Source organism: Capricornis sumatraensis, chromosome 4, assembly GCF_032405125.1.
Source record: "Capricornis sumatraensis isolate serow.1 chromosome 4, serow.2, whole genome shotgun sequence".
NCBI lineage: Eukaryota > Metazoa > Chordata > Mammalia > Artiodactyla > Bovidae > Capricornis > Capricornis sumatraensis.
This window is the reverse complement of record NC_091072.1, coordinates 152,758,219-152,783,811: the sequence shown is the minus strand read 5'-3', so window position 1 is coordinate 152,783,811 and position 25,593 is coordinate 152,758,219. Positions and strand designations below refer to the sequence as shown.

Below are 25,593 nucleotides of genomic sequence, written 5' to 3'. Positions count from 1 at the left end.
CCAGCTCTGGAGCCTGGCCACCTGAGTTCAAATCCCACCCACCACGCTCTGAGTGCCTGGAGCATGTTACTCAACTTCCCTGTGTCTCATCAGAGAAATGAGGTGATGACAACCTCTTCCCCGGAGGGTTGTAAGTGCTCTTGGGAGTTAAAGGTAAAGCCCTTTGGACACAATCCTGCAGACGGCAAGCCCTGCAGGGGAGCTTCACTACAGAGGACTGGACGCAGCAGAGAGCTACGACTGGATTCGTTGTAGGGTACGTCTGGGTTCGTCCTGTGATGGGGGGCTGCTCAGAGTCCCCCTCTGTAGAGCAGCAGCCTCCTCATGTGGTTGTTAGGCAGCTACAGAACCATGCAAAAGCCCCTTGAAGACTAGGAAGGGACCACTTTGGGGCTGTTGTGGGTTTGCTGTCCCCTACTCCGCTCAGAGCCCTGTCCATGCTCTAGGAACTCCTGTCCAGTCTCGTTGACATGAACTAAGGGCCAGTGGATTTCCAGGTGAAGAGCTGAAAGGCCATGACCATGACAGCCAGCAGGGAAAATCTGGAGCTGACGGCTTAGAGCTTGGGAGCAGCTCCCCGGTCGCCTGGAAGCCCAATTTATTTCTTTGGAATCAGAGCATGCCCAGGGCAGCTTGTTCACAGAGTGATTCAAGAGCAAACACAGGGGAAATGGGCAAAAATAGCTCTTGCAACCTAATTCTTCCCACTGATCTCCTGCAGGAGGGGGTCACAGGGGACTCAGACACCTGTGTCCTGCAATAGTTTCCAGAAGTGGGTAGATTATATAAAAGGTTGCAGGGGAATTCAGCTGGAGATGTGCCCCAAAGGCCTATAATCTTGGGGTGGGGGGCTTCCTTGTCAGTGTAGGTCTGGGCCCCCGAGAGCAGACCCAGGTGGCTCCATGGTTCACGTTAACTGAGAGGCTCTGAGCCCAGAAGGCTGGCTTGCGTGTGTGTGTGTGTGTGTGTGTGTGCGTGTGTGTGTGCAGGGCGGCTGCCCAGGCAGGACCAGAGGAAGAGTGGCCACAGGAGAAAGGGCCAGTGGACACTGGAAAAATGGGGCATTTACTTGAGAGTTCGCTGTGGGTCCAGTGCAGGGCCCCCTCTCCCCATCTGCTGACCGCCACACACTCCTGCTCCTGAAGTCCTAACCTTTGCCCAGGAAAAGCCTTGCTGGGGAGAGAAAAGGATTGAACTCTGAGCTGGGAGAGCAGGATGCCCCTCCGTCCAGCCAGCGCCTCTCCAGGCAGCAATACTGCTCATTAAACACATCTTTCGTAATTTCTGCTCGTGGGTCCTGGTTCCATCTCCCTCCTCTCAGTGACAGATCTCGGCATCATTCAGTCCAACTGTCTTGGCCCCACAAGCCTTTCCTTGGAAGGCTGAACACGCCCAGGCCTTTCAACTGTCTCTGACCCCTGGACACCCCTCATGCCTGACAGTCACCTCTCCCAGGCAGGATGCCGAGCCTACAGGTGGGGCAGAGGGACCCGGGGGAGGAGGTGCAGGCAGGGTTCTAGGGCCAGGCTCCACCTAGAGCACAGTCAGTGTGAAAGTGGGCAGAAGAAGGAGCAGGTGGGCAGGACAGAGGACCTCCCAGGAGCCGGCAACCTTGGAGGAAGAGGCGCTCTGGGGAGGGTCTGAGACGCAGAAGAGCCTGGTTTTTGTTCATCTCCCTGGGTCTGGAGTCCAGGGAAGGGCCTCCATGTAGCCGGGCAGCCTGGTTCCCCTCCCCAACCCCGGAAGTCGAAGAGAAAAACCCAAGGAACACTTCTGGTTTCCTCTTGTTAACACCTGGTTAGCTGGAACCAGAGGGTCTGGACACAGAAGGCACGAGAAAGTGTCCACTCAGGCTGAAGCTGGACATGACAGGCTGTCCCCGCCTGGAGGAGCCCAGGAAGGAGGGTCTGGGGCTTCCTGTGCAGGGTGGGAGGAGCTGGGAGCCAGGGGGAGGGCGCCCGGGGTGGTCTCCCAGTAGGTTGGAGGCACTGAGCTGAGCCGCTCGCTGACTGGGGTCAGGGTGAGTCCCAGGCTCTGAGAAGAAGAGTGGGCGGACACACTCCCCTGACTTGGAACTTGCCCCCGAGGCTTGGGTGGCCCGGGAGCTTGGAATTCCTAACAGAGTGGATGTAAATAATATATTGTGCTGTGCTAAGTCGCTTCAGTCACGTCTGACTCTCTGCGGCCCCAAGGACAGTAGCCAGGCTCCTCTGTCCGTGGGATTCTCCAGCAAGAATCCTGGAGTGGGTAGCCATTCCCTTCTCCAGGTATCTTCCCAATCCAGGGATCGAACCCATGTCTCTTACATCTCTTGCATTATGGCAGGTGGGTTCTTTACCATTAGTGCCACCTGGGGAGCCTCATTGATTGTATATTAATAGAAACAATAATAAAGCTTGGGGCAAACCTCTGTCATCCTGAGGCTGCTCAGAGGCGGGCTCTACTGTGTTGGGGTCACAGGATGGGAGTGCGTGTGGACTCTGGGCCCCACACTGAGCCCTGGAGGACACAGCCGCCTCCTCTAGGCCTGGGCAGGGGCGAGGGGGCAAGCTTTGGTGGGGGTCAGAGGTGTGTGCAGGGGTCTGTCCAGAGCCCTTGGTTGGGACACTGGCATTGGCCTGTGTTGACAAAGGGCATCCCGAGGGCACAGGCAGAGGGCCTCTTGATGCCCTGTGCTTTGCCATTTTCTGGCTCTTGTCCTTCGTGTGCGTTCCCTCTGGGCTGGATAGGGAGAAGGTTCCTGCCGGGGTCAGGCGTGGCTCGCAGAGGTGGTGGGGGGCAGGCGGTGTGGGGGAGTGCCTGGTATCAGCCAGCATCAGTGCCCAAACTGTGCACGGGCATAACAAAGTCAGGGGCCCCAGTTCCCCCAGCTTCAGGCTTCAGAGTAAAACCAGAGTGAAGGAAACCAGAGAGAAGAGGCGGTGCCGAGAGGAGGCAGAGGCCTTGCTGCGTGCATTACCTTGAGGACAATTTCTAAGGTAAAGATACTAGTGAAGACATAGTCTGCATTGCCTAGGATCTGAAAGACAAGCACAGCGGATTAGTGGCTCCGAGTGACAGACAGCAGCAGAGTGTGCGTTAGCGACAGAGCAGCGGAGCCAGTGGGGAAGGACAGGAGAGCAGCAGAGGGCAGGGTTACCTTCAGGGCAATCTCAATGGTGAAAATGGTAGTGAAAACAATGTCAAAATAAAACAGAATCTGCAAAACAAAGAGAAACAGGGTGGGGATGGGGGAATGGAGCAACAGGATGGGAGCAGGGTCGCCAGCAGGGAGTCGCACCGCAAATCATGCAGTCTTTTCACGGGAGACCAGAGGCATTGACTCAGCCCAGGGTCCTGAAGGCCCCAGATCTGTGAGCAGGCTCCCAGAGCCGACTCAGCGGGTCCTGGGTCCGGTTGGGTGCTTTTCTCATTAATTCAATTTACTTACAAACCAAAATCAGACCATGGGATATGTGTCTCAAGGACAGAGTGGGGTTTGCTTTCTTTGCATAAAGATGCAAATTGCTTAACTCACATCAGGGGATGAGCCAGTCTCTCACGTTCCCAGGACCCTACCCTGGCTGTGCCCCTCAGGGTGTGGTGGGCACACCCCAGGCTGGGGACAGGCTCAGGGTTCAGGCTTTGCTCTGTCTCAGATGATGGGTCAGAGCGAGGACATTCCCAGTAAGAAACCTGTGGGCCACGTGGGCTGCAGGACCATCGGCTGGCTCGCAGGGGTCTGGCTTTAGGGTGGTGGACTCCTCGCTTCACGCCCGCCTGGTTAGGATCTGACATTGTTTCAAGGCTTTGGGATATGGCAGGTCCTACTCTGGCCTTTGATTGTAATTCACCAGAGCCTGAGGCGAGCTCCAAATTCAATTTCGACTCTGCAGAGGGTCAGTGAGGTCCTCCTTATGAGGGCGGTCTCATCAGAGTGCCATCTGCCACTGACCCCCAGGGACAGGATGGGCCAGTTCCTGGGAGGCGAAGCCCCTGGGGAGCATCCGTAGGCAGTGCGGTCTGACATCAGGGTCAGGCTGGCCTGAGGCTCGGGGCTCATGGTCTCTTCCTGCTAAGGGTCTTAAGATGGATTTGCACCAAAGCTGTCATCTCTTAGGGAGATGTCTGCTGTGCCTCTGACCATGAGACTCGGGGCAGGCTCCGCATTGAAGGACAGGGTCAGGCAGCCAGGGGGTCACGTTGCGGGGTTGGGGTGCGGGGGACGAGGTGCGTACGTGGTTCCTGAAGGAGGTGTGCTGCACGGGGTCCTCGGCGGCCAGGGAGATGCTGCTGAGCAGGATGAAGAAGAGGATCAGGTTGGTGAAGATGGAGTCATTGACGATGCGATGGCACTGGAGGCGGAACCTGCGGGGGCAGGGGGAGGGGGGCTGTCACACGGGGTGGGGTCTCTGCTCCTTCTCGGTGCGTAGACGCGCGTGCGGGCGGGGTGTGGGCCCTTCAGCCTGAGCCATCTGGCCGCAGGGGAGACACAGCCCTGCAGCCGGTCCCACCGTGCCCCCCACCACGGGGCCTTGGGGTTACGTCCGACACTTCAGGAACCTCTGCATCTTCATGTACTGCTATGACATCCATTCACGAGCTTTCATCTGGGGACTCGGTTCCCCATCATTAAAAACACTGACTTCATAAGATCTACCTCACATGTGTCCGTATGGGGAGCAGCAGAGCTGCCCAGAGCGTGGATGATGCCGCAGCAGTAATTCAGTCCTGAACCTCAGCGCAGGGACAGAGGCCAACAGCCCCGACCCCGGGGCACTCACAGTGGATCCTTGGATGCCAAGGGTGTCTTATGTGCTGTCTCCTCTTGACGGGGTATTATCTCATCTTACAGATGAAAACATGGACTCTGGGAAGGGTAGTCTTGCCCACTTTGGAGTGTGTGTGTGTGCGGGGAGGGGCGCGGGGTAGCTCAGGGTTTGAACCAGGCCTTCAGACCTCTGCTTCTGGCATGTGGTTGACTAAATCCTCTGAGAGACCTTACTGATGCGGAAGCACCAAATCCTGGAAAGGACGAGCTCTCCAAGACCATTCTGGTTTCATAAGAGCTAGAAAAGCCTGCAGTGATCCCCTCCTCCCTCCAGCCCATCTGCTGAGCCGGGGTCTGCTGGACATGCCCAGGTTGGGCAGAGGTGCCTGAGGACAGAGGCCAGTGGCAGCACTGCTGTGAGGAATCTTTAAGCCAACAGGATATGGGGCAGAGGGCCAGGGACCCCTAGGCTGAGCCACACACACAAAGAGCATCTGGAAGAAAGCTTCACAGTCCTTCTTCAGGTCTACGGGAATCTCCCCAATTAAGACGGAGTATTGAGGTCACAAAGATCATGGAACACTCAAGAAAATAAGCCACTAAGTTGGCAAATCAGAAGAAACTCAAATAAATGAGTTAGACCTCTCCCCAGAGACTCTGTATGCTGGAAATATTAGGTACCGATGATAGAACAACTATATTTGAAATATTTAATGGGATAAAGAGTCGGCCATGACTGAGCGACTGAACTGAACTGAATGGGATAAAAGACTTGACCACAAAGAAGACGAATTAACAAGAAACTCAGATGTAGCTGGATCTGGAAAACAAAGCAATACATGGAACTGTCTGACATGAAAAAAAATATATAACTTGATATAAAAACTGGTTTACACAGTAACATAGATAGAATTGAAGAGAGAATTAAGAATTTGGAAGATATATCCAAAGAATGACCCAGAATTTGAACCGAGAGACTAGGAGATGAAAGTTATGAAGAAGTGCATGCGTGAGAGGGGAAGGACAGAATATACAGGCCTATCATGTGTCCCCTTGGACCAGCCCGAGAGAAGGGAGACCAGGCAGTGTGTAAACAGAGTATCCTGCAACTCTCCCAGAAGTAGCTGTTCTTATCCTAATCCTTAACATTATTCAAGAACTGACAAAAAAAAACACCTATAAATCCATAGACTTAGGAGACATAATATATTCCAAGCAGGATAAATGGAGAGAAACAAGCGGTAGTGAACATATCACAACCCCAGAGACCATGCTGCTAAGTCGCTTCAGTCGTGTCCGACTCTGTGCAACCCCATAGACGGCAGCCCACCAGGCTCCCCCATCCCTGGGATTCTCCAGGTGAGAACACTGGAGTGGGTGCCATTTCCTTCTCCAAAGCATGAAAGTGAAAAGTGAAAGTGAAGTTGCTCATTCGTGTCCGACTCTTTGAGACCCCATGGACTGCAGCCTACCAGGATCCTCCGTCCATGGGATTTTCCAGGCAAGAGTACTGGAGTGGGGGTGCCATCGCCTTCTCCAGAGACCACAGATGATGTTAAAAGAGTGAGACCAGAGGCAGATTCCTACAGAGAAACGAGAGTGGGAATTCCAACTGTACAGTGGAGTAACACATCTAACACGGCGAGGGCCATAACCTCTCTGCCTGAAAGTGTGCACAGAGCACAACTGTCTCTCAAGAACAAGAAATGGAAGCAATTACAGATAAACAGAGGTCCAATGAAGTTACCGTTAAGACTTCCAAAGAATGTATTTTAGGAGGAAAGAAAATGATTTCTGAAAGATGGACCAAGATACGTGAAAATCGAACAAATAGAATGGTAAATGGTATGTAAATCCAAACACACCCTGTCTACCCAGGTAATCATATCTAATTTGTCAGGTTGGAAATAAAGGTCGGTATCAAATTACTCATCAGCCACAACACCTAAGGTGGGAGAGCTGGGAGGAGTTAATGCAGTCTAGTTGTTTACCTCCTTCTATTTTGCAGAAGGTTTAGGCTCTTGTTTAACTTTCGGGGTTGTTAAGTTAAATGTAATCACCAACAGAGTAGAAATAGAGTTTACGCATTTCAAATAATGGAAAGAAAAACAAAACACAGGTCTTCTGATTCATAATCCAGGACTCTCTCCTCTAAACCCGTGCCTGTTTACACAAGTTGTGGGGCATGCTGGGCTTGGGGCTGGAGGACGCTGATACCTGTTGGGCTGGCATCATGGAGAGAGTGGAGCCCTGGTCCCCCCGTCCACACACCTGTTGCTGGGGCTGAAGATGAAGAAGGCGCTGGCTTCCGGCATGGGCACTGCCTTCTCCTTTAGGTGCAGCTCAGAGAGGGGGCGCGGGCGGGGGCCCACGGGCATCTCGGGCTCCTCCTCGTCCTCTTCTCCTGCAGGAAAAATCACTGTCCTAAATAGCTCCACGGCTCCCACTTATTTTTACCACCATGCTGCCCACTTCCAGACACCTTCCTACGGACAGGAATCAGACATCATCGGTATCTCTGGAAACGCAGGGGACCAACTAGGACGGCCAGCTCTCTCCCATGGGCACCTCTGGGGCTCATCTCTGCTGGAGGAAGCCTCCTGGCAGCACATGAGACCAGGTTGTGAGTCAGGTAACCAGCTCAACCCCTGTCCTGCTTTTTAAGCGGAAATCCCCACACCCCGGGAAACCCTCAGTGCCCTGCAGACTGGGGTGGCTGGTCATCCTAGTGGTCAGACACCAGAAAGGTAACCAGGTGAGACGGGGGCATGGCCAGGTGTCCTCAGCTGGCTGGCTGCAGGCCGGGGAAAAGTGTGGGTGGCCTTTGGGTCTGCCCCACTTGCTCATACCTTACCCCCTCCATTTCTCTTGCTCTGGCCTCCCTGGGCTCCTCTGCAGATGGGTGTGTCCGTAACTTGCAGGCAGGCCATGGTTTTATGATCTCCCTGACATCATCTTTCCAGTTGGTTTGCTTTCTTGCTTCGTGTCTGCCTCCTGCTGAATGTGGGCCCCTCACAACAGCAGCTTATTTGCCCCCATGGCTGAGCACACAGTGCCAGCCCAGGGCGGGCAGCACAGTAGGTGCTTTATAAGCAGTGATTAAGTCAACGAGTGGATGTCTCCCTGGTTTCATCCAGCTCTGTATCCATGACAACAGAATGGTCCAGAAGTCACATCTTTCCTCTCCAATTCACCGAACTGCAGACCCAGTGAGGACCACCCTGCTCCATGAAGCTGCTACCGCACTGCTCACCCCCTGGAGTCCCCGCAACAGCCCAGGCCTCCCTCACAGCCTCTGGACTGAGCTACACGTTCCCTGGGGTCATCACATTTCTTTCTCATGTGCACTTATTAATTTTAAGTCCTCAGTGACTCTTCAAGAACATCTGTACGTTCACTCGCACACAGGAATCGAGCAGATAAAAGCCCCATCTCAGCACACAGCTTTCCTCCTGAGTGAGGCGATGTTCCTGAAATGTGGTGTGTACAGAACTGGGGGCTCTGACCAACCTCGAGCTCTGGAGATTAAACTTGGGGGGGAGGCCTGACAGGCCCCTGCTCGGCAGTGTGGTTGCTCTGTGGGGACTAGGAACGGGCATCTCCTGCAGGGGGTCCCGTGATGAACAAAACCTTCTTAACATCAGTTAGCTCCATGCCCGTATTCAGTTTTCCCCGACTGCCTCAAAAATACCATTTTAAGGTTTATTTGCTCATTCAGGATCAAGACAAGACCCGCCTACTGCATTCAGTGGCTATTTCTGGTGTGTCTTTGAAATTCTGTAACGGTTTCTGCCCCAAGGGCTGTAAAGGCTTCAAAAGGCTCCATGCCGGCTCAGGGACACCCTTCCGCCCTCCTTTCTGTCTGAGCCCCAGGAAGCCAAGTCCTCTTTCCCAGCAGACAGACCGTGGAGACAGGAGAAAGGAGGCTGGCCGCAGGCCGGTTTCTGAGGGAGCTATGCCCCCACACAGACTAGCCTGCGTGGGGACCTGGGTCGGCAAGACCTGTAGCGCCGTGATGGTCTGTTGTGACTTTGAGCTTGAAGCAGGTGATGATACCCACAATTTTCTGCAGAAGGAGGGCAGGGCAGGCCAGTCTCACGCAGGGTGTGGTGTCCTGATGCAGGGGACTGGCTCCTGACAAAAGACCCTATCCAGGGACCCGCCTGCCAGTTTGCAGATCAGACCGCAGACAGGACGCTCTTGTTGCGGGAGACTCGACAGCGTCGTGCAGAGCCGTGAGCAGGCGTCTGCAGCGGAGCCCTGCTGTGCTCACCAACCCCTCCCGGGAGCGGGCAGGACAGATTTGGGATTTACTATTATTATTAACCAAGCAAGATGCTGCGACATATGTTATCCTAATAAGTTATGTAACTTAATAGCGATTTTACAATGTAGGCTGTAATAAACCTTACATGTATATGGAATCCAGCTTTCAAAAGGCCCAAAGGCACTGCTCCAGCACAATGTGTTCAGTCTTCTGTTATCATTATCACAGTAATAATTGAGCAAAGTTTTCCCCCAGAGGATAAACGGTGATGCTGCAGCTGAGTTGGGGGATCAAGTGAGGCCCCCGCTTGTGGAGAAACTGGGACCAGCACCCAGCTTTAGAGCCAGGTGTTCACCCCCATTCCACCCCCCCACTGCCTCCCCCAGGCCAGGCAGCGGGCTGGTACCTGCAGTTTCCTGGTTGGGGTAGGAACTCTTGTCCTCATTCTCATTGGGCTGGAGATCATCCATGTTGATCTAGGCAGCCAAGGGAGAAGAGGAGGGTCCAGTTAGATAAGATCCATGGTTTAGAGGCCTCCAGTAGTCTTGAAATTGCCCCCGAGTCTAGGCCGAACTGTCCCTTTGTATATGACCCTCAGGACACCAGCAGAAGGCTGGCCTTCCTCCTCTGCACACCCACCCACCCCGGCTCTATCCCCCTCCTCTGGCTTCTCTGTCCCCCTCCCCACCCGCCCTGTCTGGTTTCTGGGCAGAGTAGCCCACCCAGAACTGCAGTACCCCCCCCCCCCTCCCTGCCCCCCGCCCCAGCTCCGGCTCCCAGGCAGAGCAGCCCATACCTTGGTGGCGGGTGGGGACTCTCCATCTGCCGTGATGGATTTCAACTCGATTTTCTCCTCCTTGGTCTCTTCCACGGCCGGCTTCTCTACCATCTCTTGCTTCTTCTCTGGGCTGGCGGTCCTGGCGGGTCAGCAGGAGAGAAGATCAAGGGATGATGACCAGAGTAATAGGGTGCTGCCCTTGTGGTGCCTTGGGGTCCAGACCGCCAGGGCCTGGGACCACTTGTCTTCTGGGGGCCCTTCTGTATGGCTCAATCTTCCGGGCACTGGGCCTCCCCCCGGCTCTGTCCTCCCTGGTCTCTGCCCCCGGTCAGCTCTGTCCAGCACTCAGCTGAATGCCCAGCTTCTCCCCGACTCAGCCTCCATCTAATCCAAAGGTTCCTGAGAGCCTGCTCAGTATCTGGCACAGGTGTGGCCCAGATCGTCCGTTTGGACACAGACGAGGACGGCGTGGGGTCCTGTCTTTTCTGCTCATCAGAAGAGATGAGCTACAGGACAGTGAAGAGGCATCATCTTCCCAGATTCCTCTCCGACTGGCTGCCCTCCCATCCCATCCTCTACTCCCATCATCTGTCATGACCCTCTTCTCAAAAGAGAGTTCCCCAACTCCTGGATCCGTGGGGAAACAGGACACCTCCCCAGAGATATAATTCATGGTGCTCCTCGCTTAGAGTGATGTCCAGGAATAGGGGAGAGGCCCAGCTCACTGTAGGGGCCCCCACCTAACCCTGTCTAGAAGGACAGCCGGGAAGGCCCAGCGTCTCCTGAGCACTGACAGGAAAGGCATCTGGGAGCTGGGCGCTTGGCCTGGGAGCCTCGCAGTTACCTGGCTAGCTTCTTCCTCTCCTTCTCCTCTTCCTCCTCCTTCTGGGCAGACGTGAGGCTCTCGGCGTCAGCCAGGTTGTCCACGGCAATGGCCAAGAACACGTTCAGTAGGATATCTGTTTGTGTCCATTCTTAAAGAAAATGACCCTTGGACTTGGGGTGGTGGGTGGGCACAGGGGCCAGGACAGGACATGCAGGGCCAGAGCTCCCCATGGGGAGGGGCTCCGAGCCCACTGAGACCCCCTTCCCCTCTGCACCACCCTCCTAGCTTCCTGGGGTTTCCTGGGGGATCTGGAGCGGGCAGGCACACAGGCCAGGCCTGGGGGCGGGAGGCAGGGAGCCCAGCCTCGCTCTAATTGCTGGGTTTCGATGCTGCTTCCCACAGAGACGACTGCCTGCAAGTGACACTGTGGGAAGAGCTGCCTCCAGCGGGCCGTGGCGCTGGGCGGTCAGTACCGCCACCAGGAGGTGCCCGCTTTCCCTGCCCACTCCCGCCATGGCCTTGTTCAGACAGAGGCCCCAGGAGGGTCAGCTGGGCTCCTGACTGAGCGGAGTCTGCTGTTTCTTCTCCCCCGCCCCCGACTCAGATGCATGTACCATGGGTCAGACTACTGGATCAGAGTCAGTCCAGCCAAGAGGTTAATGCCAGTCAGGCCCCCCACTCCAGGCCCCGGGTGGCTCTGGTTCACACCGGGAGCTGAGGGGCCCGGCCCCCAACGGCAGGGGCTGGGCATGCGGTACCCAGTTCAGCCTTGCTCAGCCTGCTAGGTCGAAGCTGCTGCCATTTCCACCTTGTTTCCAGGACACTAGGTGGACAGCCCTGGGTGTGTCTGAGGCTGTGAGCTGACCTCTGAGTCCAGCTCATCTGAAATTCTACTTTACAAGCCTCTCTGCATAGAACCCTGGGGGAAATGAGAGGGGAGGGCTGCCTGCAGCGGGGGACCTGGGAACCTGCCCGTGGCCTGTCCGGTCTGTCTGTGGCTAACTTCCCCCTTTGAGCAGCTTCAGAGGGAGGGCGACAGGTGAAGGTCACTTCCGGGGTGAGGCTTTTCCTCCCTCAGCAGGCCCCCGGCCAGGGCAGCAGGTGTCTCATGATGAGGTCTGAGTGGGCAGCTGCAAGGCCAGCACCACTGGGCACTGCCCACCTGGACCACGGCAGCTCAGGGAGATGGACTCACATCCCCCCTGGGCCCAGCTCCAAGTTCCCATCCTGACCTGCCTGCACCACTAAAGTGGTCTGGGCTGGGTATGTGCCTTTTCCTTCTTCTCTGGGGAAGGGTGGCCCTGGGTCCTCCCTGGTCAGGACCCGCTGGGCGCACCTACTGGCATGGAGCTACAAGTTAGGGGGGCAACAGGGGGCGGGGGAGGCAGGCGCAAAGGATACAATTTCCACAGATGAAGAGGATGATGAAGTAAATACAGACTAACATCCCTGGAAAAGAGGGGCCGCCATAAGCCATGATCCCATCATACATCACCGAATTCCAGTCCTCCCCGGTCAGGATCTGAATGACATAGTCCCACCAACGAGGGACACAGCGTTAGACCAACAGCAAGCCCGAAGCTCCCCTGCCCGGCCCCCTGCCACATCGAGACCTCTGACACCTCTCTGCTCTCCCCGCCTCCTGCCGCCCGCTCTCCTCCCGGGGCTCTGAGCTGTGATCCTGCAGGTCCATCCCTCTCCTTCGAGTGCGTGGCCACTGGCACAAGTGACTGATGGAGCGCTGTAAGCGCTTCCTGGCAAAAACACCTCCTACAGCCCAGGCCCAGTGCTTGGCGGCTGCCGTTAGCTGACCCTAGGGCTAAGGCACCAAAGTGACCATGTTCACTGAGGCACCGCGTGGTCCCCCAGGCTTCCCCAAGCATGAGGACTTTGGGTACCATCTATAAGATTTTGGCAACATTCACGTTATCGTTCAATTTAATCTGTAAACTGATCTCCTTTTAAACTTCAGTGCTATTTGAACTTGGCCCCAAGCCAATAGGTCCACGAAAGTCACAAATTTGATGGTGGTCATGTTTTCCTGGGAGCAACCTCCCCTTCTCTCCCCTCCCCAGCAAGAGCCGTCTGCTCTCTTCTGTGGATATTTTGGGCTTTCGTGCTGAATATATTTGAATAAAAGTTTCCACGGCTAAGAAACAGATTTTTAAGCCACTGAGTTGGACCCCAGGGGTCCATCTGAGAGTGGAATTCCGTGGGGCTTGGGGGTGGGGAGCTACAGATGCTCCTGGGCTCCCGTGACCGACCTGGTCTGGCTTTGGCTGCCCCGTGGCAGTGGGAATCCCCTTCCTCTCTGCTCCCCCACTCCCCCGGTACCTGCTTTCTGCCCCCTCTCCCCCCACCTCCCCGGCCACGATCTGGCAGAGAAAGGTCCATACCTGAAACACAGTGAGGAGGGACTGTGGGAAGTTGTCGAAGGTGCTCCTCCGGGTCTGCATCTCATCAAAGTTGAACTTCCCCCCAAAGAGCTGCATCCCCAGGAGGGAGAAGATGATGATGAAGAGGAAGAGCAGCAGCAGCAGCGAGGCAATGGAGCGCACTGAGTTCAGCAGGGACGCCACCAGGTTGCTCAGGGAGTTCCAGTACCTGAGGACGAGGGGGCATTAGCTTCATCACCTCCCTCCACCTGCCTCACCCGCCAGGGGCTCTGAGACCAACTGCAGCTCCCTGCCCTTTGCCCTTCCCTTGGGGCAGCATGGTGGTGGGACTGGGTTGGCCAGCTCACAACTGGGGTGTGAGTGACTCAGTTCAGGGCCCAGGCTCAGAAGCCTGGTTCCGACCCAGCTCTGCACATGCCTTTGGGCAAGTTGCTCAACCTCCCTTCTTTCTTTCTTCTCCCCACCTGAAGAAATAGGGGCAGTGACAGCTTGCACTTCATTGTGTTATTGGGAGGATTACATGTGATAATGATTTTTTAAAAGCTCCGCACTCAGGCAACAAAATATAAAAAATAAGTGAGACAACATCAAACTAAAAACTTCTGACAGTAAACTCTCAGCAAAGTGAAAAAACCTACAAAATGGGAAAAAAATATTTGCAAACCATATATCTGATAAGAGATTAAGATACGAAGACATATTCTTCAACATATATGAAGAATGCATACAACTCAATAGCAAAAAACAAAGAACATCCCAAATAATCCAACGAAGAAATGAACAGAAGGCCTAAAAAGACTTTTCTCCAAAGAAGACATCCAGATTGCTAACAGACACGTTAAAAGATGCTCACCGTCACTAATCATTAGGGAAATGCAAATCAAAACCACAAGGTATCACCTCACCCCTTTAGCATGCCTATCATCAAAAGGCAAGAGACAAGTGTTATCGAGAACATGGAGAAAAGGGAATGCTTGTGCACTGTTGGTGGGAATAATGTAAACTGGTGCAGCCACTGTGAAAAACAAAATGAAGCTTCCTCAAGAAAATTAAAGCTAGAACTACCACATGACCCAGCAATTCTGCTTCTGGGGATATACCCAAATGATACGTCCATTGCAGCATTATTCACAATAGCCAAGATGTGGAGACAACCTAAGTGTCCATGAACGGATAAATGGATAAAGAAGATGCGGTATACATTATCTACAATGGGATATTACTTAGCCATTAAGAAGAAGGAAATGTTGCTATTTGCAACAATGTGGATGAACCTTGAAGGTATTATGCTAAGTGAAGTAAGTCAGACAGAGAAACACAAATACCATACGATCTCATTTATATGTGGAATCTAGAAAACACAAAAACAAAACCAAACAAAACCCCTCACAAAACTCACAGAAAAAGAGATCAGATTTGTGGTCACCGGGGGCAAGGTGGTGGTAGCAGGTGGAATTGGATGAAGCTGGTCAAAAGGTACCAACTTCCAGTTACAAGTTCCTAGCACAGAGTTGGACATGACTGAAGCAACTTAGCAGCAGCAGCAGCAGCAGCAGCAGCAGCAGCAGCAGCAGCAGCAGCAGCAGCAGCAGCATTTATTTCAGTTCAGTCACTCAGTCGTGTCCAACTCTTTGTGACCCCATGAATTGCAGCATGCCAGGCCTCCCTGTCCATCACCAACTCCTGGAGTTCACTCAAACTCATGTCCATTGAGTTGGTGATGCCATCCAGCCATCTCATCCTCTGTCATCCCCTTCTCCTCCTGCCCCCAATCCCTCTCAGCATCAGACTCTTTTCCAATGAGTCAACTCTTTGCATGAGGTGGCCAAAGTACTGGAGTTTCAGCTTTAGCATCATTCCTTCCAAAGAACACCCAGGACTGATCTCCTTTAGAGTGGAATGGTTGGATCTCCTTGCAGTCCAAGGGACTCTCAAGAGTCTTCTCCAACACCACAGTTCAAAAGCATCCATTCTTCGGCACTCAGCTTTCTTCACAGTTCAACTCTCACATCCATACATGACCACTGGAAAACCATAGCCTTGACTAGACAGACCTTTGTTGGCAAAGTAATGTCTCTGCTTTTCAATATGCTATCTAGGTTGGTCATAACTTTCCTTCCAAGGAGTAAGTGTCTTTTAATTTCATGGCTGCAATCACCATCTGCAATGATTTTGGAGCCCCCAAAAATAAAGTCTGACACTGTTTCCACTGTTTCTCCATCTATTTCCCATGAAGTGATGGGACCAGATGCCATGATCTTCATTTTCTGAATGTTGAGCTTTAAGCCAACTTTTTCACTCTCCTCTTTCACTTTCATCAAGAGGCTTTTTAGTTCCTCTTCACTTTCTGCCATAAGGGTGGTGTCATCTGCATATCTGAGGTTACTGATGTTTCTCCCAGTAATCTTGATTCCAGCTTGTGCTTCTTCCATCCCAGAGTTTCTCATGATGTGCTCTGCATATAAGTTAAATAAGCAGGTTGATAATATACAGCCTTGATGTACTCCTTTTCCTATTTGGAACCAGTCTTGTTCCATGTCCAGTTCTAACTATTGCTTCCTGACCTGCATACAGGTTTCTCAAGAGGCAGGTCAGGTGGTCTGGTATTCCCATCTCTTTCAGAATTTTCCACAGTTTATTGTGATCCACACAGTCAAATGCTCTGGCATAGTCAATAAAGCAAAATGGCTGTCTGAGGAGGCATTACAAATAGCTGTGAAACGAAGAGAAGTGAAAAGCAAAGGAGAAAAAGAAAGATATAGGCATCGGAATGCAGAAATGGTATGGACCTAACAGAAGCAGAAGATATTAAGAAGTGGCAAGAATACACAGAAGAACTCTACAAAAAAGATCTTCACAACGAAGATAATCACGATGGTGTGATCACTCACCTAGAAGCAGACATCCTGGAATGTGAAGTCAAGTGGGCCTCATAAAGCATCACTACGAACAAAGCTAGTGGAGGTGATGGAATTCCAGTTGAGCTATTTCAAATCCTGAAAGATGATGCTGTGAAAGTGCTGCACTCAATATGCCAGCAAATTTGGAAAACTCAGCAGTGGCCACAGGACTGGAAAAGGTCAGTTTTCATTCCAATCCCAAAGAAAGGCAATGCCAAAGAATGCTTAAACTACCGCACAATTGCACTCATCTCACACGCTAGTAAAGTAATGCTCAAAATTCTCCAAGCCAGGCTTCAGCACTATGTGAACTGTGAAATTCCAGATGTTCAAGCTGGTTTCAGAAAAGGCAGAGGAACCAGAGATCAAATTGCCAACATCCGCTGGATCATGGAAAAAGCAAGAGAGCATTTATTTAGTTATAGATAAATAAATGCTAGGCATGTAACGTAGAACACAATGACTGTAGCCAACACTGTTATATATGAAAGCTGCCAACAGAGTAAATCCTAAGAGTTCTCAACACAAGGATTTTTTTTTCTTTTTATTGAATACACTGTGTCTCTATGAGATGGTAGATGTTAACTAAACCTATCATTTTACAGTATATGTAAAACAGACCATCATGCTGTACACCTTAAACCAAGACACTGACATATGTCAATTATTTCTCAAACTAGAAAAAAATAAATTCCAACTCAAAAAACCCCCCAAAACTTCAGTATAGTGCCTGGCACACAGGTGATAAAGGTTAGTAATTATTGTTACCACTATTGATCTTCAGACAAAAAGACATTAAAATTTTCTTTTTCCAGAGTGTAGCCCTCCTCCCAGCCCAGGCATGAGTGGGGTCTCCATTGGGTGAGGGTGGGCAGGGTGGCTCGTGGATAAGAGAGGGTGCATGGCTTATTGTGGTTTCCCAGATTCACCCTATTCAAAGAGTTGGTTCTTTAAAAAGCCTCTCTTCTGGAGGTTCTGATTCAAAAGCTGTGGTTGGGGCCCAGAAGCCTGTTTTTCATAAGGATCCCAGAGGATTCTGGTAAACAGCCAAGCTTCAGAAACCCTGAGTTGCGACTGCCCCACCCAACCCCATCCCTCCTGCACCCCTCCAGCCTGTGGCTGGCTGTAAACACAGATGCTCTTCATCGTGGGGACGGACGGGGACGGGGAAAACCCACTCCTAGAAAAGGGGGTGGGACACGAATGGTTGGAAGGGCTCAGAGACCTGGGACAGGGTCGGTTCAGGTGCAGCAAAAGGGACACGGCCTCCAGCTGGGGATGTGCCAGGACACAGCCTCTCATATGTCCCAGAGCCACCCCCGCCCGGCCATCTTCCAGGTCACAACCTCAATCTCCTCCACTTAAGATATTCCCAGCTTATCACTGAGACAGATAGGGAATTGTTTCTGCTGCTCAAGACAGTGACATGCAAGCCACCCCCACTGCAGCGTGGCAGCCGCACCCCGGCCGGACCCCTTTCTCCCGGGAACGGCTTCCGTATTAAGTGACAGAAGCAGACGGGCCAGCAGTTTGCACGTAAACATGACCTTCTCCCCAACCTGGAGTCTCTCCTGCTCCTTTCTCCTTCAGACAGCTTTTCTCCACTCTGCTCTGCCTGCCAGCCACATGCTCTCGGTTTGCAGAATGTTTAGATACATTTCTGGAGAAGAAAATGGCAGCCCACCCCAGTATTCTTGCCTGGAGCATCCCATGGACAGAGGAGCCTGGCGGGCTACAGTCCACAGGGTCTCAAAGAGTCGGATATGACTCGGCAACTAAATAACAATGTACATTACATGCACTTGCTCTAGAAATGCTCATACATCTTCCTCATCTGTCTCACCAAATAGGCTTGAGACTGTGAGGGCAGAGGCTTTCCTTCCACCTGCTCTCTCTCTGTCCTCAGGTGATTCTGGCCAGCCCCGCGTGTGTGCTGGGCTCCTGGTCAGCTAGAGGCTGTACTGACCACTCTGCTTGAAGCGAGGGAGTCAGAGAATCTCTGTGGGGCTAGAACACTCGCCTTGCCTACATTTAAAGCTCCTAAGCCTGCCTGGAGGGATGCACTGAGGAGGCACCACTTCCTACATGCCGACTCCCAAGCCTCACCTGGAGCCATAAGACCACTGTCGTAAGGGCACCAGCGCCTGGCAGCAAGGCGGTGTTTAGGAACCAGAACTCTGGAGCATGTTTGTAACGAGAATACCCAGCTGTATTGGCCGGTGGTGGGGAGCGGGGGGTAAGGTCATGTGGGTTAAGGTTACAGAGCCCCTAAACTGCACAGAATAGTCTGGGAAAGACAATGACCATAAACATCGGCTCCTTAGTTTTCCGGAGGCTTGTGGACACGAGGGGAATAGACTTAGGCTAGTCTATTTCGGCTAGCCTAAAAGGAAATGGCAACCCACTCCAGTATTCTTGCCTCAAGAATCCCATGGATGGAGGAGCCTGGTGGGCTACAGCCCACGGGGTCGCAAAGAGTTGGACATGACTGAGCGACTTAACTAACTTAACTAATAGACTTAGGCTAGTCTATTCCAGCCTCTGAGTGCTGAGGCTCAGAGCTGTCTGCTGGCCAGGGGTGCAGGGGCGCTGGCTTAGCAGGCCCCAGACCCGAGAGAGAAAAGTTGCTGAGTTGGGGAGGAGGGCTGGCTGGGGAGCAGACCAGGGCCTTGGTTGCAGGGAGCAGAGGCTGTGATGGAGAGCAGGTTGTATCACCTGTCATGGGCCAGGAGCTGATCTGGGAATGCATGGTGGAGGAGGCCTGGAGGGGCTGACGGGGTCAGAGCCTCTGGCCAGAAGGGAGAACCCTCTTCTCCTGCTCCTCATGTCCCCAGGGGCGCCCAGTCGTCTCAGTCGATAGCAGGGTGGCTCTCTGCACGAGATGCTGGTATGACGGGGCCCCCACGGCCCGTCCCACCACAGTAAAGCACAGCTATGTCTCTGGCCCAAGGTCGCCCTTCAGGCCTCCTCACCCCCTCAGCAGCAAACCACTTCCTGGCATCTGCCACCCAGGTCAGGGTCTCACCTGCCCTTTCCCCCCTGCCCCTTCCAGCTGCCACCCTGAGGCCCAGGTGAGGAGCCACAAAAGTATCACAGCTGATGCTCTTAAGACAGCAATAAATTACAGCACACCAAAAACATCTGATCCACTGACGTTAAAGGAAGGAGAGAGGACAACAATGAATGAACGAGTGAGCAAGCTAATCAGTGATTCAGGTAAGACCATCACCGAGGGAGCAGGTATTCATGGCCCCGACGTCTCCCCACGGATTTCTCCATAACATAAAGTCTGAGGCTCCCGATCTTCCACGGCCAGACCACGTGTCACACTGGTACGTGTCAGGAGAACAGAGTGTGGTTCCCAGACATGTGTGGGGGGAGGTGGGCAAATTGGGAAAGGGGGTCAAAAGGGAGAAACCTCCAGTTATAAAATAGAGTCCTGGGGATGTGGTGCCCAAGGACCAACTCAGCGGGGTTAGAACTCTGGTTCCCTAAGACTCACCAGAGCCTGGCGCGACGCTGAGGCTGAACCCGGCATTTGCTGGGCCAGGAGGCGCCAGATAGGATTCCATACCATGGCAGCCAGGGTCTGGGATGGCCTGGGCCTGGGGTGGAAACTGCTGGCTTAGTTCCTCCTGTTCCCTATCCTGCACTTCACCTGGGGGCCGAGACTCTAGAGTCAAACCCAGCGGGATAACATACTCAAAGGCCTGGTCTTTCCTGTTTGCTTCACAGGCCTCGGTCACGCAGGGGCCAGACTCGCATGGGCCTGCGGCCTGGTCACACTGGCAGGGCAGCCTGCCTGGACCACGGGACTGGGGAGGTGCTCCCTGAGCCTCTCAGAGTCCCCTGGCCAGCCCTGTGGTCACGTTGGGGTGAGGCAGGGAGTGGAGCATCATCCTCACCTGTCTCCTTAATCCCAGAAAACCAGCACCTTCCTCACTGATGCCTGGCTTGTGGGCCCCCAGCCTGGGAAGTGGGTGGATGTCAAAGTCATCTTTATAACAGGGGCCCAAAATGAGCGCAGAACCTCCCTGGGTCCCTGGGAAGGGTCGGGGCTGGGAGATGTCAGGGGGAGGGTGATCTGCAGCTCGGCCAGACTGACAGGGACACTGAGACGCTCAGAGACTGGAGGGTTTGCGCTTTGGGCCGTGGGGCCTGTGGTCAGGATTCACCAGTGGGGCCGTCTATGCTGAGTCAGCTTGGTCTCACTTCTCAGGGCCTGGGAAGGGAGTTGCAGGAGCAAGGAAAGGATTTAGGGCTTCAAAGGGAAAATGGCAATGGCTGGAGGGACGGTGGTGCACTTACAGACCAATTGTTTAAAAAATGAGCTGCGATTAGTAAACTGGAATCGCATCCAGATCTAATCAAACCAAAGCTCTTCCTCCTCCCCACAGAGCAGATGTCAGGCTGACAAACAGCAGACAAACTAGGTATGAAAACCATGCAACACTTAGAACCCCACAGAGCCCCGAAGCAGGAGAAAGGACCTCAGACCTCCTGTGGCTGGAAGGCCCTGGTCATTCACTCAAAGATAACGCAGGTGAAAAGACAACCCTCAGAATGGGAGGAAATAATAGCAAATGAAACAACTGACAAAGGATTGATTTCCAAAATATATAAGCAGCTCATACAACTCATACCAGAAAAGCAAACAAACTAATCAAAAAGTGGGCAAAAGGCCTAAACGGGCATTTCTCCAAAGAAGACATACAGATAACTGACAAACACCAAGAAAGATGCGCAGCATTGCTCATTATGAGAGGAATGCAGATCAAAGCTACAATGAGATGTCACTTTATACCGGTCCGAATGGTCATCACCAAAAACACCTACAAACAATAATGCTGGAGAGGGTGTGGAGAAAAGGGAACCCTCTTGTACTGTCTGTGGGAATGTAAATTGATATAGCCACTATGGAAGACAGTATGAAGATTCCTTAAAAAAAAAAACTATTCCTTCAGAATAAAACTACCATATGACCCAGCAACCCCACTGCGAGGTGTATATGCTGAGGAAATCAAAATTGAAAGAGACACATGCTCCCCAATGTTCATTGCAGGTCTATTTACAATAGTTAGGACATGGAAGCAACCTAGATGTCCATCAGCAGATGAATGGATAAAGAAGCTGCGGTCCAAATACACACAGTGGAATATAAGCCATAAAAAGGAACACTTTTGAATCAGTTCTAATGGGGTGGTTGAACCTAGAACCTATTATTCAGAGTGAAGTAAATCAGAAAGAGAGACAAATGTGTATTAACACGTATATACGGAATCTAGCAAATGGCACTGATGAACCTCAGCGCAGGGCAGCAACAGGGACGCAGACGCAGAGAACAGGCTTGTGGACACAGTGGGGGAAGGAGGGGGTGGGGTGGGTGGAGAGAGTAGCATGGAAACATCTGCGTTACCGTATGGAAAATTAGAGAGCCAACGGGAATTTGCTGTATGACTCAGGGAACTCAAACTGGGCTCTGTAACAACCTAGAGGGATGGGATGGGGTGGGAGGTGGGAGGGAGGTTCAAGAGGGAGGGGACATATGTATACCTATGGCTGATTCATGGTGATGTATGGCAGAAACCAATACAATATTAGAAAGTAATCATCCTTCAATTAAAAATAAATAATTTTTTAAAAAGGAAGAAGAAGGAAAAAAATCAATTTAAAAACTTGGCTGGATTCATGTTAGGTCTTCATCATTATGAGTGTTCTCAGCTGAGAGCCGTCAGAAGTACCATCTTAATGGGGTTGGGGCTGCAGTCTGGAGAAGTGAATGCCAAAGAAAGGTCACGGTTTCACAGTTATACACAAAGGTTCATATTTTAGACGAGAAAGAGGACAAAGGATGGCTGCAGAAAATCAGGCCAGAGTGTCTCAAAGTGAGGTTATCAGAGCCATGGCTCAGAACACCCTGGGGGGTTTCTGGTTAAAATCTCTAGGTTTGGGGAGATCCTTAATGAGCTCCTTTGAGGGGGACAACTTGGTTTGAGAATCACAATCACTGGTCCAGAAAACACTGTTAAAAATAGCATCTCCGAGAGATTTTCAAAGAAGAGGGTGAAACAGACTTGTTTGAGGCAGGGCCAGGCTGACCTGTCTCAGGGGACCACCAGGCACACTCTCAGACCTTATTTTAGGTACATCCTCGGTTCTGGAACATATTAGGGACAAGGTTCAGAAGCAGGCATGGGATCCCCCCAACAGCTAGTCTCTCTGGCGTCTTCTAGAAGCCCCCAGAGGGTTTGGAGACTGGAAAACAGGAAGACAATGACCTTTGCCAAAGGAACTTTTAATTAGATGATGAAATTGTTCTGTTCATAGACTTACTGGGGATCTGAAAATTCCTGTAGACTGGCTTTGGGAAGCTCAAGGATAAAGACAGACTTAAAATGGTTTCTTGGCAGTAGTTTCAGATTAGAAATAGGTAAATTGTTGATAAAAATAGAATGAACATTAAGATACTATGACAATACCTGGGAGCAAGAATTCTTTTCTATAGGAATTAAAAAAAAAACCAAAAAAAAAAAAAAAACCAAAAAACAAAGACAAAGCCCCAAGCAGGTGGGGTTTTGAGAATTATTTAAAAGGCACCTGAAATGCCACATTAAAAATAGCTTTGGGAAAACCCCAGGAGGAGCAAGCAGAGTCAGTCAAAAATCCTTTAAGTCTTATCTCTGAAGATGGACAAGAGAGTTTAGAAAGTAGAGAAACTGGAATCCTTACACACTGAAAAACTAAGATCATGGCATCTGGTCCCATCACTTCATGGCAAATAGATGGGGGAAAAGCGCAAACAGTGACAGACTTCATTTTCTTGGGCTCCCAAATCACTGCGGAGGGCGACTGCAGCCTCGAAATTAAAAGACGCTTGCTCCTTGGAAGAAAAGCTTCCAAGGAGGGGAGAGGAGGGCGGCACGCACCTTGTGATCTTAAATATCCTCAGGAGGCGCACGCAGCGCAGCACGGAGATGCCCAAGGGCGACATGATCTTGGTCTCCACCAGGATGGTCTCCAGGATGCCGCCGCACACGATGAAGCAGTCGAAGCGGTTGAAGAGCGACACGAAGTAGGCCTGCAGGCCCAGGCTGTACATCTTGAGCAGCATCTCCGCCGTGAACAGGGCCAGCAGCGCCTTGTTGGCCGTGTCTGCAGGGGCCGCACGGGGCGGGGCAGAGGAGGTGAGGGTGGGGGTCCCTGCAGGGACACCCTGCGCTGGGTCCCGTACACGGCCCTCCCTCTGTGACTCGTCTAGTTACAACCTCAGCTCACATTCAGTGACACGCCCCCCACCCCCCGAGTCCCCCCACCCCACAGCGGCTCTCCGGCCAGCCCAGCTGCTATCATATCCATTTTCCAGACACAAGGAGTGAGGTTTGAGGGGCTGCCATCTGTCTGCTCAGACCCACCAGTGAAGAGCGGGAGCTGGGGGGGTTTTTGTCTGCCCTCGTCACTGGGAGGAGATGGGCCCGCCCAGGTTCCGGGAGACTCCCCGGGGTCCAGGCTGGGTCTGCCTGATCCTCAGGTTGTTACCCTAGCGAGGGGTGGTGGGACTGACAGCCGTGGAGGACAGGTCCCTGGGCTCAGGCCACCCTCGTCCTCTCCCTGGCTTTGTGCTTACTGCCCCTCGCAGGTGTGGGCCAGCACAACTGGAGGCTGGGCCGTGGCAATCCACGGGGGCTACGGGTGGGCAGTGAAGGATCAGACAGAGCCAAACAAGTCACTGTTCCTGACGTGGTCTCCTGGACCCAGTGGTGACTGCCGGGACAGGTGGACTTCATTGCTGGCCTTGGGGGGTCCCGTGTATGTACAGTGAGTTGGTGTTGTTTTACTGGCTGATGAGCTGCCAGGCCCTGGTGTGGCCTGGGTGACCCACTGCCCTCTCGTCCCTGGCCCTGCTCCTCTTGCCCACCCCCAGGAGAGAGCCCCATCAGCCCGAGTAACAGGAGGGCTGGCGGCCTCTCACCTTGGACTTCCGTGAGCCAGTGGGGCTGGTTGTAGTGCTCGGAGGCGATGGTAAGCGTGTTGAGGAAAACCAGGAAGATGACCAGCCAGTAGAAGATGCTGGACTTCACGGCCGCGCGGCACTTCCTCCTGCAGAACCGATTCCACCGGCGCCAGTAGCGGCTGGAAGGGGCAGAGGAGGGGGACAAGAGGGGGCTGCTGTGAGTTCAGGTCCTCACTGGATACCTCACTCCCCTGAGCTGGTCCAGCCTCACCAAGGGCTGAGGGCCGAGCATCCCACTGCAGTCACCAGCTTGTGGCTGGCAGTGTGGCCTCAGCAGGGGGTGAGGAAGCGTGTCCTGCTCCTCTGGGACCATGGACCCCTCTTTTGTGACCCCATGCAGGATCAGCCTTGTGTGAGGGTCTGGCCTGACGCTGAAGGGAGGTACCCCATTTTCATAACAATGGCATCCCTAGAAGCAGAGCTGCAGGTGTAACTAGTAGTGACGATGGCGCTAGGACTAGTAATGCTCCCACTAGTGAACCCCACGTCCGCCTGGCTCCACATCAGGCACTTCTCATGCCTTCTCTGAGTCTTTGAACAACTCTGCAGAGCAGGCATTGTCCTGCTTTTCAGAGGAAAGCCAAGGGTCCTTGAGTTTGGGCGCCTGGACTGACACCGGTTGGGGTCAGAGTCAGTGGTGTTACCCACCCTCCGCTCCCCAGCCCAGGCGCCCCGCCCTAACAGAGCTTCTTGCCTTCATGGAGGGCTCTGTTCAGGACAATGGGCAGACCCCCCATATCTAACATGAGTTCATGGCACTCATGAGCCCTGAAAGCCAATCCATGGGTGGCGGGACGCTTGCTCCCATGGCCTCTGGTTAGAGACTTTCATCAAACCTGGCTGTGCATAGAATCACATGGGGAAACTTAATAACAAAAACCCACCAGTATCCAGGCTCCAAATCCAAACCAGTTAAATCTGATTGTCTGGGGGTTGAGTAATTTTTAAATACCCCCCAAATACTGTTGGGCTCCAAGGCGGTGTTAGTGGTAAAGAATCCGCCTACCAATGCAGAAAACACAAGAGGCTTGGGTTTGATCTCTAGGTCGGGAAGATCCCCTGGAGGAGGAAATGGCAACTCACTCCAGTATTCTTGCCTGGGAAATCCCCTGGACAGAGGAACCCAGGGGGCTACAGTTTGTGGGGCTGCAGAGTCAGACACAACTGAAGTGACACAGCACACACAAAACCATTGCTGTTTGTTAAGATTCCGGGTGGTTCTCTTATGTAACCACAGATGACAACCATGGAGCTGGAAGACCCCAGGGAAACACTCGCATTTTATAACTTTGGTAGATGGGTTTATAGCTTGTCCCCAATTTCATCCTCAATACTGAGAAAATATGCAGCTATATTTGGTAATTCTGTTGGCCAAACATTTAACAAATGCCCACACTGTGTGAGGAGGGAAGGGAAGGGAGCACAGGGGAGTCTGTGGGGCTCTGCCTCGAGAGGGGATCTGGGTCTAGAAACCAAACAGCCAATGAAATAGCCATGAGGTCAAGGGTCAGCTCAGGGATGGGATGCTCAGCCGGCTGCTGGGAGGAAGGCCAGAGCTTCACTCATGCAAAGAGGACAATGAGCCGACCAATTTTGGAGGCAGGTTAGCAGGCCTTTGACCCTGGCCTTGAATGCAGGGGAGAGAGAAAGGGTGGGAGGCATAGA

The 25,593-nt window shown here is 52.7% G+C and overlaps 1 protein-coding gene across 1 annotated transcript in view; it reads right to left on the bottom strand.

Moving 5' to 3' along the window:
* Positions 1-25,593, bottom strand: part of CACNA1C (calcium voltage-gated channel subunit alpha1 C) — a 343,814-nt gene that overhangs the window by 49,990 nt on the left and 268,231 nt on the right. The window contains exons 14-24 of the mRNA XM_068971534.1: positions 23,887-24,047; positions 22,844-23,069; positions 13,018-13,225; positions 12,023-12,143; positions 10,640-10,754; positions 9,814-9,934; positions 9,424-9,493; positions 7,022-7,154; positions 4,218-4,347; positions 3,140-3,199; positions 2,960-3,019 (exon numbers count right to left, since the gene is read on the bottom strand). Coding sequence (XP_068827635.1) covers positions 2,960-3,019; positions 3,140-3,199; positions 4,218-4,347; positions 7,022-7,154; positions 9,424-9,493; positions 9,814-9,934; positions 10,640-10,754; positions 12,023-12,143; positions 13,018-13,225; positions 22,844-23,069; positions 23,887-24,047 — 1,405 coding nt within the window. The remainder of the gene's footprint in view (positions 1-2,959; positions 3,020-3,139; positions 3,200-4,217; positions 4,348-7,021; positions 7,155-9,423; positions 9,494-9,813; positions 9,935-10,639; positions 10,755-12,022; positions 12,144-13,017; positions 13,226-22,843; positions 23,070-23,886; positions 24,048-25,593) is intronic.